This window comes from Microtus ochrogaster, linkage group LG10 (genome assembly GCF_000317375.1).
Source record: "Microtus ochrogaster isolate Prairie Vole_2 linkage group LG10, MicOch1.0, whole genome shotgun sequence".
In the NCBI taxonomy this organism is placed as follows: domain Eukaryota; kingdom Metazoa; phylum Chordata; class Mammalia; order Rodentia; family Cricetidae; genus Microtus; species Microtus ochrogaster.
Genome location: NC_022035.1, coordinates 12134814 through 12151509, shown reverse-complemented (window position 1 = coordinate 12151509; position 16696 = coordinate 12134814). Strand labels below are relative to the sequence as shown.

General features: G+C 42.7%; 1 protein-coding gene across 2 annotated transcripts; it reads right to left on the bottom strand.

Moving 5' to 3' along the window:
• Window positions 1–7891: 7891 nt before the first annotated feature.
• Cav2 (caveolin 2) lies at window positions 7892–15640 on the bottom strand. Of its 2 annotated transcripts, XM_005363749.3 has the most exons (3): window positions 15040–15625; window positions 14530–14717; window positions 7892–9995 (listed from the first exon to the last, which is right to left on the bottom strand). In XM_005363749.3, the coding sequence occupies exons 1-3, from the start codon at window positions 15187–15189 to the stop codon at window positions 9845–9847; spliced, it is 489 nt and encodes a 162-aa protein (XP_005363806.1). In that variant the 5' UTR covers window positions 15190–15625; the 3' UTR covers window positions 7892–9844. The 2 variants fall into 2 exon arrangements, with proteins under 2 accessions (XP_005363806.1, XP_013207903.1); XM_013352449.2 differs by lacking the exon at window positions 14530–14717 and having other exon boundaries at window positions 15040–15640.
• Window positions 15641–16696: the final 1056 nt, after the last annotated feature.

Below are 16696 nucleotides of genomic sequence, written 5' to 3'. Positions count from 1 at the left end.
ATACTTTGAATCTACCAGAGCTGGAGTTCCAGGCAATTTTGAGCCACCTGGTGTGGATGCTGGGAACCTAAGTAGGGTTCTCCTCTGCAAGAACAGTGTGCCCTCTTAACCACTGAACCACCTTCCAGCCCCTGGTATAACCATTATTGCAAAGCACTCTTCTGTTTTATTATATCAATTGAAAATTAGTGCAAAATTAAGAATGTAGACATCACAATGGTCACGACCACTAGGAAATCTTATTTACTTTTTATACTTACAAAACGGCAATGCTGCCGGGCGGTGGTGGCGCACGCCTTTAATCCCAGCACTCGGGAGGCAGAGGCAGGCGGATCTCTGGGAGTTCGATTCCAGCCTGGTCTACAAGAGCTAGTTCCAAGACAGGAACCAAACGCCACAGAGAAACCCTGTCTCGAAAAACCAAAAAAAAAAAAAAAAAAAAAAAAAAAAAAAAAAAAAAAAAAAAAAAAAAAAAAAAAAAAAACAAACGGCAATGCTCAACTTTTCTTGAGGAGATGGGAAAGAGCAGCCGATCACTCCAGATGAACACCAATATGACAGCCCAAAGTATATGTTATGACATGGAGAGACCAATGAGTTTAGTGGGTTTTCTGGGCAGAGTATGGGTGACTTCAGAACAGCTGTGCCACCTCAAAGTTTCACTATTAGTACGTGCTTAAACAGAGGCATAGGACACCTAGGTTTTGTGACAAGAAGTAGCATGCCATGCTTCCTTCCCTTTGTTCTAGGTGTATCCTTACCATCCCTCAATCATGGACAATGGCTTCATGGAGACTATGCCATGGGGGTACTGATTTCAGTTAATCTGTTTCCTACATATGGGCACATAAGCAAGAGAACTAGAGATCATATCTCCAGAACCACCATAAATGTTGGGTAAGGGTTAAGGCTCACCTTAATTCCAGATTCAGAAGGTCGATGTGTGACCCCTGGAGACTCTAACTTGCCTAACAAGACTAACCATGTTGATGAACTCTGGATTTGTTTGAGAGATCTTGCCTATGATTAAGGTAGAAGAATGTATTGCAAGATTCCCAAGATCAGCCTTAGGGGACTATACAAATGTGCATATATGTCATGTCGTTCCCCACATCCATGCACACTAATGCAAACATACACATGCAAAAACAAAAAAGAAAATTTTTAAAAAATCATACTAATTTAAACATATATATATATATATATAAGCCCAGAAGACAATGTCTGTAGTATAAAAGGTGCGCCGTAACAAAACTGAGCTAGCAAGCAACATCCATGTTAAGATGGCCTCTGCCTTTGAAGTCTTAATTCAAGGATGATCTTGGTTGTTCCTCCATGTTGGCTAAAGCTCAACCTCATACTCTATTCCTGATTGGCTAATTTGAAAAGTGGCCTGAAGGAAAGGTGGAAGGGGTTGGGTCCTAAGGATTCTTAAGTTCCTGGAATATAGCAGGGCCTTTTTGTGGTGATGAAAAGATTTGCATAGGAGACTATAGAGACAATTTACTGGAGGACCTGGGTTTGGTTTCCAGCACCCATATGGTGGCTTATAGATTTCTGTTACTTCAGTTGAGAGATCTAGCACATTCTTCTGGCCTTCCTGGGCACCAAGAGTGCATGCAATGCACATACATAAGTGTAAGCAAAATCACTCATACACATAAAAATAAAAATTAAGTAAATATTAAAATATAATTTGAAAAAATGTTCATAAATGTTTTACAAGGTAGAGGAGATTAAAAGACTTGCATAAAAGTTTTTTTATAAGATTTATGAAATACTGGCCTTTGGAGGGTTAGCCACTTTTGATAGATCAAATTCTTCACAATACTAATACTGATAGCAAGATCATAATACACAGCCTAGCATGGGGGCACACATCTTTAATCCCAGCACTCATAGGCAGAGAAATGCAGGCAGGTGTCTGTGAGTTCAAAACCAGCCTGGTCTACATAGTGAGTTCCAGGACAGCTAGGTTACATAGTAAGACTCTGTCTTAAAAACAAATCATAATACCCGACTGATTCACTACTGTTGCAATGGTACATTGTATACATCTATCGAACGTCTGTCTGTATGGCATTACAAACTAAACTATTAATACGATCATATACTTCAATGGAGCTCCACTTTTGAAAATTATCATAAAATCTTCAAAGATAGGAAAATAAACAAATGTATGTATGTTTTACTTACTGTTTCAAAAATAGATTGACAGACAAGGTTGAGCAACAATTAAAGGTTAGACACTCTGAAAAGACATTTTTGAACAAATAAAGACACTACATATGTTCTGCTTAGATAACTGATTAGCCTAAACAGAAATTGATGCCATTGTTAACATGTGCCAATATGTCTAGTGTTTAGATGAATTACTGTGCTGAGACACATCGTAGAGAAACTTGTGTGGGATTTGAATTTCTACCTGTGAATAATGGCATTTGAAACGTAATTTTCTGACATTGGGCAGAATGTAAGTTGTAGTAAGGAGGCTGCTTGTTTGTCCTGGTTGCTTAGCCCCGAAATAATCACACAGAAACTGTATTAATTAAATCACTGCTTGGCCCATTAGCTCTAGCTTCTTATTGGCTAACTCTTACATATTAATCTAACCCATTTTCTATTAATCTGTGTATTGCCATGTGGCTGTGGCTTACTGGCTAAAGTTCTGTCTGACTCCGGTGGAGCTACATGGCTTCTTTCTGACTCTGCCTCTTTTCTCCCAGCATTCAGTTTAGTTTTCCCCACCTAGTTCTCTTCCCCTATATCTCTGCTATAAGCCCAAAGCAGTTCCTTTATTAACCAATGCTATTCACAGCATACAGAGGGGAATCCCTCATCAGTAAGAGCCTGAGTAAGATTGTAAAAGGAGCAAAAGGCTATACCTAGAGAAGCAGGATATTGAGCTGTATTAGGAGATGCCCGAGCTGGGGGACAGCTTTCAGGTTGGGAGAGGCCTGAAACCTCTGAGGATCTGGGCCTGATTTGGATGAAAACACATGCAGGGGAAGCCACACACAGAATTCTAGGGAAAGCAGATGTCCCCCAAACGCAAGCTTTGGTGTCAGATTTTCTTGGCTCAAATCTTAATTTCAAGGGTGATCTTGAGCGAATCCCTCAACTTCCAGGCATCATTTTCATCATTTCGAAAACAGGGACAATAGAATCCATGCTGTAAGTTACAGATGAAGCTCCCAGTTCCTAAGTGCTTATCCAATGTACACTTTCCTGTCGTTTCCTGAGAGTGCAACTCTCAACTGTGTGTGCATGAAGGATTACAACCCTGCTACTCTTTGCCACTTGGCTCCCTGAAAAACAGCCTGCTTCTGCCCTGCAACTTCCCAAACGACTCCTTGTTTCACTGCCCCAGTTAAATGAGACAGCAATTGTCTGGAACTGAAGCAGGACCTGCTTTCTGCCCTTCTCTCCCCTTTTGTGACTGGATCGTGCTCAGTGACAAATGGCTGGGAGGCAGAGAAAGAAAAGAACACCCTAGAGGTGACCTGTTGCTCTCATCTTCCTGCTCCGGTTAGGTCGGAGAGGAGCGTTTGCCTTTGGCTACATGCTGCTTCCCACTGAGTCTTGTCTCTTCCTGTCTCTCATCCCTCCCCACCCCTACCTCTTCTCATAATGGCAGAATGACTTCTCCAGCCGTGCAGCCAAGCTACGTAACATAACGCGTCCAAGTGCAGGCAGATAGGTGTCCTTGTCCCATTTCGGGGTAATTGTGGAAGTGATGGCCTCTGATTTCTCTGACTGCTCTGTGGTATCCGTTCTCTGTCACAGACACCATGGCTGGGGTCAACAGCAGAGCAGGGCAAGGTGAAAGCGGCACAAGCGGTCACAGCTATGCTTCCGTTTTCATCCTCAGCGTGGCTCGCCGGATGGTCTTCGGGGGGACATGGTTCCTGCAGAGCCCCTCGGCTCCCTCCCAGGCCCATTTGTATTCAATAAGACAAAAGCAATTCTTCTTTGTGGAGAAAAAGAAGTCTCTTTTGTGGACTGAACTCTCCCCACTCCTATTCAGTTTCCACTGAGGCACGCTTAGGAATGAGAAGCAGAGGTCTCCAAAGCCGAGCTGGGACGGGTTAAGGTCAGTGCCATTGCAGCCGCCTGTCTTTGTGTCTCTAACCTGATTTTCTTCTTGGTCTGTGTATGTGCCCCATGCAGTATTCGGGGCTCTTCCTGGGATCCCTTCTGCAGTGTTCAATATCCCCTTTAGACTACCCATTCATACTGGAGTTTAAAATATAAGGCTGCAATCAATTGAAATGTGACCCCACTCAAGGCCATTTTCCACTTAAAAAGCATCAGAGTTAAGATCCCTGTGGTAGCATTTCAGACGTTACCCAGAGAAAGGCTAGAGGGCACAAAATGACTTTAAAACTATGTCGAGGGGAGCCGTCTTCGGCTCATTTTGCTACTTAGAAGTGAAGAGAGAAGACACTGGGTAAATCAAGCCCAAATTATTCTAATTCTTTAAGTCTGTAGCCTGGGTTTCTAATGCGCTGACATCCTTTGCCTCCTCCTCGCTCTGTTTTTCAGAGGAGATGTCCTATATCGCGATGCGTTGCACCAGCTGCCGTAAGTTCTCATTGCGGCTTTATCTAGTCTTCTCCTGCCTGCTTTGTGCGACCCTCCAGAACGGCTGGAAGCTCTTGTTAGCTTACACTGTGCAGTGCTAGCTAACGTTGCAACCACAGAAATGGAGCCATTTGCATGGTCTCTTCACTGCCGTTTAATTTGTCCTCCGACTCAAATGACACAATGCATAGGCCCTGTTTTCTAACAGGCAAAGTTTTACAGAAATCAGGTTTTACTTGACTTTAGCGGGAAATGGAGTAGCAAAGAAATTCCCATTCTCAAAGGCCCATAAGCACGTCTACAATCAAGTTCCCAAGTTCTAGAGATCCCTGTTCCTGAAGGTTCGAAAATAGGTAACAAGCAAAACAATGAAGAATAAGGCAGGCCCAGCTTGAGTCAGAATGTCATGCGTTTGAACATTTGGTCTTCTGTGGATAGAGCTGTAGGAAATTACAGACCTTTAGGGGGTGGAGCCTGACTGGCTGGCTAGAAGAAGTAGGCCTATGGGCACTGGTCTAGAGATTCTAGCTGAGCCTTCCGGCCTGCTTCCTAACTGCAAACAGGGCCTGGTACTTCATACTCCTCTTCCACACCTTTCTCACTATGACCAAGTGTTTCCCTTCCTAAAGCACAAGTCAAGATAATCCCTTCAGGAAGTTGTATTGGCCAGGGGTTTTTGTCACACCAGTGAGCGGAGTAACCAGCATGACTGGTGCTGCCCCAAAGGAGGGACTGCAGCTCCCATGGTTTATATAAGGCTTAGTTTTCCCTTAGTGGTTTATGAGCACTAAAAGCCAAGTAGGAAACTTTTACCAAAATCGGTCTGCTTCACACTTCTTTTGTAAATGATTCTTACTCTGGATTCTCCAGGCACCCTAGATTCTCCTTAGGTATTTATCTGCCTAGTTATTCATTCAGAAAACATTGCCTGAATGCATTTGGTGCTGCTACAATCCCAGGATCCCAACAGAGTGAAGAAGAGATTGAAGCAGAGGGGGAGGACAGCCGGCAGGCTCTGGTGGACATCTGGGCTCATGGTGGCTACGGCAATGGGGATGGGTGGTTCTCAATCAGCTTCCATTGCTGTGGCAAACAGCTGGGATAATTTTGAGGTGGAGAGGGCTATTTGGGGGTTCATATTTTATTTGAGATGTTTCAGTTGCTTGGCCCTGTTGCCTTTGGGCTGTACTGAAGGATAACGCTTATGGTAGAGTAACCTGATCACTTCTTGGCAATCAGGAAGCAAAAACGAAAGGACAGGAAGTGTCTCAGATCCCAATATCCTCTTCCATGCCACACTTCCAAGGACATGACTTGTTTTGTCTAGATCCAGACACCTAAAGGTTCTAGCAGCTCACAATAGCACCACAGGCAGGTGGCCAAGCCTTCTGGACACAAGCCTTTTGAGGACCATTTAAAATGCACTGATAAAGCGTTGATACTGTTGTTCGAATTAATCTGAATTCATTAAAATATATGATAACATGTTAATTCAAGGAATAGAACAATAGTATTAGAGGTCATAAAAATCTAGAAATTTCTGTCATAAAGATCCAAAGTTACAAAAGGACTCCTATAATCAGTGGGAGAGAGAAAAGCATACCCATGGACTTATATTTAGTATCCCAACTGAATAATTGACAAAAGCTATATTACTTTCTTCTTCTTCTTCTTCTTCTTCTTCTTCTTCTTCTTCTTCTTCTTCTTCTTCTTCTTCTTCTTCTTCTTCTTCATGTTTCTGGACTAAATTGCTAGATTTGTAAGAAGAAATCTTACAAATTTTTGTTTTAGAAAACAGTGGGATTTGGAACTCCACATTTGATTAAAAAGACCATTTAATTCAATCTTTTTATTACACATAAGAAATTTAAGACACAGAAGCTAAACCATTTGCAGGAGGTGAACCAAAGGAGTCATGGTGGTGCTGGGGGTGGAACCAATATGTCTGAGTTCTAGGGCAGGGGTCTTTTCCTACAGGCAGGAACTTCCTAAGAAAGAATTGGAAATAAGTTTGTGGTGTAGTAATAGGAGCCGTGGGCTGCTTCCCGCCACTCGGCAGCCATCACGGCTAGCTTTACCCGAAATAATTACAAGGACACTGTATTCTTTTAATCACTGCTTGGCTCTTTAGCTCCAGCCCTTTTCTCGGCTAACTCTCGCACCTGGACTAACCCATTTCCAATCATGTGTGTCGCACCCCAAGGTGCGCTTACCGGGAAGATTCTAGCCTACGTCCATCCTGGGTCGGAGCTTCATCGCGTGTGTCTCAGAGAGCAGAGCTCTCGCCTCTGCCCGCAAGAGTGGAGCATGTGTCTCTGAGGCATCTGCCCCCTGAGAGAAGAGCTGTCGAGTCTCTGAGCTCACTTCCTCTTCCTCCCAGCGTCTGCTCCTCCCACCTATGTTCTAACCTATCAGGTCAAGCAGCTTCTTTATTTAATCAACCAATGACCTTCCTCCATCATTGTGGGATTTCGATGACTATTAAAAAGACGGTTTTTAAAAGTTCTTTCAGTCCATAAAGAACATTTTTAAAAGCCAAATATCTGATTTATTATCACATTAATTGACCACAAGAAGGTCTGTGCCAATATCAGCAATTATTCTTCACATACTTACTTTCCAAAAATAATTTTGGATAAATCTGACTTTGGGATTCAAGGTATTTTAACATGTGATTTATATTGTCATTACTTTTGCATTTAAGAGTTAGGAATGGAGACAGTAGTTTATTTAGGATTAGTAAAATGAGACTTTATGAAGATTAAGGGTGATTGGCTTATGAACAAGCCACTGCATATTACTCATCAAGTGGCAGAAAAAGCAACATTCTTCTTTTTTCTCACGTGCACACATTCTCTCATATGCTCAGGCTTGTGTGTGTGTCTGTGCATCCATACATATGGATGCAGAGGCCCAAGGTTTGGTATTGGAGGTCTTTCTCCACCTCATCCACTGAAGCAGGGTTTCTCCATTGAACTCAGAACTTGTGGACCAGACTAGGCTGCCAGCTGACGCTGAGAATCCCATCTCTGTCTTTGTAGAAATGGAGCTGAAGATGGGCTGCCAAGCCCACCTGGCTTCTTTGTGGGCTGTAAGGATCCTAATTCTAGTCCTTCTGTTTCCATGGCAAGCACTTTAACCATCTCCTCCTCCCAACAGACACATCTTGGAACAATAACCCATGTTCTTGTTATTGGAGGTCTTAATGTCTTGGACCGAATTTGTAAAGGTTCTTACTCTTCAGTTTCAGATGTATGAAGTAAGCAGCAGAAAGACAAAATATAATAAAACCAATGAACTCATTTCCTGCTTTTTAGATGTTTATTTTAGATAATGAGGAAACTTTTCGCTTCTGAATTCCAACTGCCCCAGATAAAAGAGCCAACACATTTGCATACTTAACTTTGATTTGATTTATCCATAATTTGAGTTTTTGATACAAAATGATTCATGAAAAGTTTCAATAAATGTTCACTTGAAAATAATCACTACTATTTAGGAAGAGGAAATCATATATTTTAGAAATGAAGGTTTTAGTGTATAATTACACATAATTGTCTTCAAAATATGCCAAAACTATTTTTAAAAGGTTGAAGCTTATAATTTATTAAATTGGTATTTTATTATCAGTTTTTTGGTTGCTCAATATATCTAAACGTTTAAATCTCAAATTATAAAAATAAATATAAAGCCATGAGACTGACTTTTGAAAGCAGTATGATACAATCTCCATAGTCCTGTTAGTGGCAACACTTTGAAGCTGTTTCCGGGCTATGACCTCTCTTCTGAGGACATTTTAAAATGTTCCTTTTGTGACTACTTTCAAAAATGTATAACCTTTACAATTTAGTTCCCTGACATGGTCTTTTAATCTAGTTTGCAGTAGAATTCTAATTCAATCACCCATACACAATACTGGTCAGATCTGGAAACCTTAAAACATTTTAAGTAATTTTCATTGAATGAATATTTGACACCCAAATATTTGTCATTTAAGCAAATGGTAATTCAGGTTTTGATAATAATTCTCAAATTTAAAAATTTATAGTAATTATAATGTAGAAATTTTTTACTTGCCAATTTCATAAGGTATATAGTGAGAATATACTTAATTAGGGCTCTGCAATTGAAAAACCATAGGATAATGTTTTACAGGTCACAAAATTTATACCAGATGACATCTGGAAAATTTGTAACTGTTATTTTTTAATTTACACATGTACTTTAGTATTATAAACCCTCACAATTGTCAACTCTTCTATATGTTTCTCTACATGAGCCCCTGTAGCAAAAATTGTACTTAGGTGTTAGAGATAGCCATTGTCATAAAAATATTATTAACTAGCACCAGAATTACTTGAAAGTAATTGAAGCATTCATAGGAATGTAGAATATAGATTAAACTCCTAACTATATGGGAGAAAAAAGTCTGGTAAACAAAAGTATCTACATGTCTTACGCTCAGAAAACATTTGCCAGGAAGAATAGACAGGAAACCTCGAGAGACCATTTTACATTGAATTCCAAAGAAGTTACAACAATTCTCATATGTGACAGCATAATCTTACAAAGAAAGTTACCCTGCAGTAGTGATGGTTAATTTATATATGAGATCAATAAGATGGCAAATATATTAAAAAAACATTCTAAAGCAATTGAATTAGAGTAACACTTGTATTAGGTACAAAAATATACAGCAAAATGAAACATCTTGTTAAATAGGCTTACAGGCTAATATCTCAGAGGAACACATTTCACATTTACTTGTTTTATTATATTTGATAGTTATTATCATAGGTATATGCATTTCTAAAGGTTATCCTGCTGCACGAAGTTTCTAGAATGTTTGTATATATTACCTCTAGCTAGCCTTTTGGTGATATCGGGAAAAGTAATTTTAAAAGCTTTACTCCTAGAGTAAAAGAAAATAAGAAATCCCATACTTTTACGAGCAGTTATGCACAAGATGACTGTAGTGCTGGAGGAAATTGCCCCTTGACCACTATCATGGCATCACCACAAATGTATGTTTCCTGTTAAAGCAAAAACTGTCTGCTCCTACGCTGAGTGTTGCTAATACTGGTATAACATTAGATAGGAAATCCTTGGCTTATGGTGGGGAAATCACTATTTGTTAAGATCTGTCAGCGAACATTTCTGAACACGGGTCCCATCCTGACAGACTTCTTGACTATAGCAACTGGGAAGTGAGCAGGGCAGTAGTACAGCATCCACACATCTGGGCCTGCGCTCCAAGCTGTCATTCGTGGTTCAGCTGAATGCTGACAGAGGAGAAACAGCGTCCTATGCTTGCACACAATGGACCAATGACAACATCTGTCACACTCTTCCATATGGTCTGCACGGAAGGCAGGACCATTAGGCAGGTCTTCACAAAAGGCATTAGGATCCTGGCAGGGGGGGAGAGGGAAACATAAGCATTGTTAGCGTTACCACTAGCAATTACTGTTACCAAGGGGACTGACACACACGCATGGACAAATATAAGAATGACTTAACTTGCTTTAGTATGGTTCAACAGTTCAAAATAAATAAATGGACAATGGCCAGAGTGATAAGAAGTGCAAGAGGTAAGCTGTTTAAAAAATAAACAGGCACATAGATGATAAATGTTAATATTCTTTCGGCTGGTTGAACGCTAGTGGAAACGGTAAAACAAAAATAAACAAAGCAGTTTATTTCTCTGCCAGGCCTCTGCTTCTAAAGATTAACCTGCTAGCACTTCCTGTTTCTCTGAGGATCTACTTCCTGCCTGCCTTTCCTGTGGCCTCCCTCTTTGCCTACCCTCTTAGCCAGGCTGGGTGGGAGTCTCCTGCTTTTGGTGTACTGAAACAAATCTCATCATTTTCAAATTTATCAAAAAGCTGGTAAGTAAATACTTAAATTTCCGTCTTTCCTTTTAGAATATATCCTGAAAGTTCACTTTTTAGTAAGATTTGAACGGAAATGCATTTAGTATTTTCTTCAGCTTCATGTTATCATCGTTTAGGTCATGAATTGCTTCATATTGTTATTTTTATAGGAATTACACTCACCAACAAGGGCTGTGTGGTGCAGTTCAGAGAGAAAAAGGTGTATTCCCACACTTCTGTATAGTTTTTTTTTTTTTTTTGTTTTTCGAGGCAGGGTTTCTCTGTAGCTTTGGAGCCTGTCCTGGAACTCCCTTGGTAGACCAGGCTGGTCTCGAACTCACAGAGATCCACCTGCCTCTGCCTCCCGAGTGCTGGGATTAAAGGCGTGCGCCACCACCGCCCGGCTTAGTTTTTCTTTTGATACTTTTTTCTATTCTTCTATCATTCACGTGACTATTTTGTGTAATCCTCTGAGCAGTGCTTTCTGGGAGCATGAAAGAGTTGTGAACTTTGGGCACTGGAGAGGTTCTTTATTATTTCGTGGGGGGAGGGCTGAGAGTGAGGCCGATTTTCTCGGTTTGTTCTTAAAATGAGACTTAACTAAAGACCTGTTGCATTGAACTCAAAGGACCAGCGATTGTGTGTTTGATGGGTATATTTTTAGAACGCTGAATTATTCCTACTGCCCATCTACATAGACAATATTTATGTGATGTTTTGTCCCAATGGCTAAATATTTGAAACAATTTTATAAGAAAATTAATTATGGGTGCTTTAGAACTAAACACATGACGAAAAGCTGAGCAACTGTTCGCTTCATATTCCATCCGCATCAAGCTTCTCCCTGGATGTCACTTCTGCACATGGCCTCACATTAAAAAGAGACTGGAAATCTTACAGAACCAGTTATCAGGGCTAAGCCTTATTGTATGTCCCTAAGATGTCCACATGTTGCTGTCACATAACAAATAATAACAGACAGACCTATCTTGAAGTCAGAATATATAGTAAAAATAATTTAATGAAATAGCCTCAAAATAATAGAAGCCTAAAGTTTATATCCGAAAGTTTGTTTTAAAATATCCACTTCACTCTGAATCAATTTGCTCTTCCTTAGGCTAATCTTCTCTAGCTTCTTAACCCTTGTATCTGTGGCCTCTAAAAGGGACTTGAACATTTTGAGTCAACGAAGTCCGATTGCCATGTTGGAAGATTTCATCACTAGATATGACTGGCACATTTTATTTTCTTCAAGTTATTCTCTCTTTGTATCAGAGAGCTCAACAATCCTTGGATGTAGAATTGGAGTCTTCTCAACATTGGGAATCATTTCTTTTGTACAACTGCACACAGTTTAGACTGATGACAAATGTCCGACATTGTCAACCAAATGCTTCTCATGCAAATGCCATAATCTACAGATCTGTATACTGCCATTGGGTAAAAAGCCCGAGATCAGGGAGTGCCAGCTGTTTTTCTACTGCAGTGTCTTAAAGATTGGGCTATCACAACGATGTGTGTGCCGAAAGTACCCAGAATGAGATGCTGAGCACTGTGTTTACAGCAATTGGACACCCGTTTGCATTGCTTCCCAGGAAAATAAGAGTATAGATGCCCCCAGTCACATTTCCTTGATTATGGTTCATTTATTTATTGGCTTATTTGCCAAATGGTGAGTGCATCTGACTGAGGCATCAAACAGAATGATCCCACAAGTCCTAAAGATCTGAACTTTTGGCTGAAGATCCAATATAACTCAATTTTTATATTTCAATTTTTGTTATGTGTTTGGGCAAAGAATCCAAAATCTAGCGGTAGTGGTGAATAGTTGGAGTTCTGCCTACTGGAGAGACTAAGGCACAAGGATTCCTTGAGTCCAGGAGTTCAAGGCCCACCTGGGCAACATGGTGAGCCTCTGTGCTCACAACCAAACAAAATGATAACAAACCACCAACCAAACGCCTCCCCAAACAATAACCACACTCAAAGCAAAAATCTTCAATCAGATGTGTGGTGATTTTGTGACTGGTTAAAAGTCCCTTTTTTATTTCCTCTTCTTTGGTTAAACAATGACCAATCCCGTGTTTAAAAAATATTAAATAAACAACTAAAAAAGAAAAAAACCCAAACCAACTCCAGTCTTGCTCAAATGGGTCTACTCATAAACAATGGTTCCCATTGATTTAGCTAGTCTGTGGGGGGGAGGGGGGCGGAATATAATCCATTAATGATAAAAAATGTTCCATCAAGGCACAAAGTAACATCTAAGCATAGATGCACAGCTCCCGGATGACAGCTAGGTGACAGTTAAATATTAATGTCCCACATGAATGCAATTTGAAAAACAAGCTGAGGTTAAATAATACATATCATGTGGCTAAAGAGAAGGTGGGCTGATGAGTCATCAGCGGATGCCAAATGCAAAACTCCTCCCACTCCAGGAAAGCCAGGTGGAGAAAAGCCTCCTTTGGGTCACTGTAGTGTTGCTAATATCTTTCCACCATTTAGCAAATGAAAAATTCCTTTTTTTTTTCCCCAATTCTTACCAAGGAGGTGTGGGAAGACACAGCACTGTCAGTAAACCCACACGCTGCACTTCCAATGAGCATCAGAGCCAGCATCCCAACACGTGGTGGGTCCTTTGGCTTTTCCCATTTTTGAAAGTGGGAAAATAACCGGCTTAGACATGGCATTGGCGGCTTTAGTTCATTAGGACTGTCCAGTTGCATATGTTGACTTAGGCGTGTGAAAAAGCCGTGTGTAGGAATGTCCCCGATGAGACAACTGCATCTAGCTTCTGTGGGTCTGTACACACACAACGGCAGACGCTTCCCTCTTGCAATCAATGGCACTTTCACCATGACTGCTTACAACCTCAGGTGATTGCATCCGTGTTCTTTGTTGATCCTTTGGTCATCTGGATTTATGTTTATCATAAACTAACGAAGTAACCCTCCTTTCCCAGTCTCCCCATTGCCGTTCAATGGCGCTTTCTCACCATTCATGTCTGTATCTAAAGCCCCCTCACAGGCGGTGGGCAAGCTGAGGGAAATTCTGGGCACTTGTTCAGTAAGACAGAGCACCTAATAGACTCAGTGTGCAGAACTAGCTGGCTAACAGTCGCTGAATTTAGCTAGAGACTGAGAGAAGGGGTGGATTTGAGAGTTCTAACACTGAGCACCGAGACTGCATTAGGCTGCGGCAATGTCATATAAAGTGACGAACTAGACGGTGGCACCTCTGATTACACACGCCACGGGTCCATCTTGAGGAGCCAACCCGAGAACGATGGTGACACTGGGGATGATTCTTAGAATAAAGTAGATATTTCTGGAAGAAATGTGCCATTTCCCTCAAGAAAAGTTTGAGCGCTTGAAAATGCTCTATACATTTTATGACACATTTCCAGTGTTTCCAAATTTCTTTTTCTGGTAACTAGATGTCCTATTATTCATTTGCACATCATAGGTGAAGCGATAATATAATGGCCTTATTTTATTGTTGCAGACTCTGAGCTTCCATTCACCCATGGTAGGCGAGCCACCTTATCACCGTCAACACCTCCTAGCTCACCTGGTTCCCTTACTACCATTTTTACCAATGGCAAAAGCTGAGTGGCTCCGTCCACAGCACTGTTTGCCAAAGCCTGCCGTTCTTGCTTGGTCAGACTGGCGGTGGTGTTCTGCTCTGAGATGGCGCTTGTTTTGCCCAAGCACAGCTGGTGACTGAATAAGAGGCAATGAAAGAAAGAAAGAACCTGCCCAGAACCACAGGCACAAGTCACAACAGGGCCTTGAGAGCGCAGCCTGGGGCAGGAAGCAGCTTTCCAGCCCCCACCTCCGAGAGGCCCTTGCTTCCTTCTGTTTAAACCCTCAACTATTATTCTAAAGGACCATTATTATTCTAAAGAAAGCACACTGCCCCTCAAGCTTCCTCAGGTCTTGCTACTGCTTGGGAACTAATGCAAGCGTTCTCCCTGCAACCCAGCCTGGGAAATAGGAAGAGCAGTAGGCAGGTGGCAAAAACATCAGTATGCTTTAGAAGGAAGATCCACCCCTGGGTCCCTTCTCACCAGATGTGCAGACAGCTGAGGGTAGCAAACAGGATCCCAGCGACGAAGGCCAGGGGGATAGCCAGAAACACGGTCAGGAACTTGTAGATCACGTATTTGCTGATTTCATAGAGGGCATGGCTGCAGATCCACACTTTGTCAAAGGAGTGTGTATTCTCAGGCTCTGCAATTAGATCCTCAAAACCTAGCTGTAGAGACAAGACACAGGGACCCAACCTGTCATCCAACCTGTCTGCAGGGGTTGGGGGACTAGAGGCACTATAAACAGGGGGAAGTCTGCAGAAAAAACGGTAGACTATTCCCAGCGTTTCCTAGGGTAACCGTGAGCACACAGGAATTGGGGCAACATTCCTGGTTGTTCAGGGAGCCTGAGGGTTGTGTTTCTGGGTCAACAGGGTGCCAATAGGACCAGTGGCCACTGTTGGGGAGGACTTGAAGGGGCATCCTCCTACAGAGAGTTAGGGACCCACAGCAGCCTCCTGCCTAGGTGGTGGCCGGGCTGAAACTCACCTTGAGATGGGAATTGAGCCGGTGGGGATCCCGGTCGTGACTTGAGTCCACGTACTTCTCGGGATCTACGTAGTCGACACCACTGTGGTGGCTGTAGGCGTCGTCCGCCATGAAGAGCTGCACGTCGGCCTTCTCGGTCTCCAGCCCCATCGCGGCTGACGCTGCGCTGCAAGAGCGGCTCGGGTCGGTCCGTTCCCAGGCAGCGCGGCCACCCCTTCCCGCGGCGCCCAGCCCCGCCCCGCTCGCCTCGCCTCGCCTTGCCTCGCTTCGCCTAGGTCGCGCTGCCCGGGCGGTGGCCGCTTTCCGCTGCCGGTTCCCGCTCCCGGCCTTGGCTGGCCGAGCCCCGCCCAGCCCCGCTGGGCCTCTGGGTGGGAGGACAGGCACCTCTCTAGTTGCTTGCCAGAGCCCGAAGGAGCTCGGGGAATCGGCCCGATGAGTCACCTCCTGGCTCCGTGGAGCTGGGCAAAGCGGGCCTCCAGGGCCACTTGGCTAGCAGTTCAGACCTGGGTGCTTAATGGCAGGCAAATTGGCCAGGGAGATGTGCAAACTGGAGCGAGGTCTCCAAGTACTTGGATGGTAAGCAGTAGGAAAGCCTGCGTTCGTTGCCTGTTGCTTTATGTCTTTGGCACCTGCTCCTCAGAGCTAGCTTGATGTTAATTCATGTTAAACTTTTACTTGGTCCCTAACTCACGGTAGGCATCCAATCAGCATTACTGCTGCTCAGTGAGGCTAGAAGCCAAGCATAGAGATTGACAGGGGATGCACCCAACCCTTCAGTTTTCCCAGAACTGGGTATGTGAGGCTTTTGGTCTAGAAGTTTGCCTGTTCCTTTACCTCCAGACTACAACTAACTCTTGATTTTTCCTTAACTCGGGATTTTGTTCAGAGATTTCAGGAATTGCTAACATGCAGACAAATTCTGCAATGTCCTCATAGGTGCAGCGTAAACAGAAGCATGAAACCATGCCATGGTTCGTAGGGGAGTCTGCCAATCATTCTCTTAGGAACTTCAGAAGGGAGGAGCTGGCATAAAGGGTTCACTGGCAGGTAAACTCACACGTTTGTTTGCTGGAAACAGGAATTTGGTGAATATAATTTGAGAACGGATGATGCTTGCAGCTTGCCCAGGGCCCAAGAGACAGTACCAAAGAGTAAGCACCGCCATGCACAGGAGGGTTTAGAACCAGCTGCGCACAGCAAATCAATGTAGGAACTGGATTTGAAGGCTTCTTTGGGAAAAAAAAAAAAACAACTTTACTTAGGAAATAATAAAATTATAAAAACAAAACGAAACAAACAACGATAGCAGTAAAAGACAGGCGCTGAACGGGGAACATATTTTGGAGCTAAAATTCTCTATCTCCTATAGTTAAATAAAAAGTGTCTTCAGTGTGCAGATGGCAGTGTGGCAACAATGCAGAATGTGGCAGGGTTGAGTCCTAGGACCTGGAGGCCCCTCCCCCACCCGGTCATGTGGTCCTTTTACTGGAGCCTCAGGCTACCCCAGGTTTATAGGTGAGCGGCCTGGTTTTGTTAACTTCTTTTGAATGGAAAGGGGTGACTTAAGTCTTACACTAAGGTTTTTTTTTTTTTTTTTTTTTCAGCACTTCACTCTCCGGCATTCATTTGAGCAGGCTGACTTCTGAGAACTGGGTAG

Excerpts from the sequence above, each read along its gene's own strand:
- Cav2 (XM_005363749.3), bottom strand. The coding sequence starts at position 15,189 with ATGGGGCTGGAGACCGAGAAGGCCGACGTGCAGCTCTTCATGGCGGAC. Across the intron at positions 14,718-15,039 it reads GGCTCAATTCCCATCTCAAG|CTAGGTTTTGAGGATCTAAT; the intron begins GTGAGTTTCAGC and ends TTGTCTCTACAG. Across the intron at positions 9,996-14,529 it reads CTCAGCTGTCTGCACATCTG|GATCCTAATGCCTTTTGTGA; the intron begins GTGAGAAGGGAC and ends CCCCCCTGCCAG.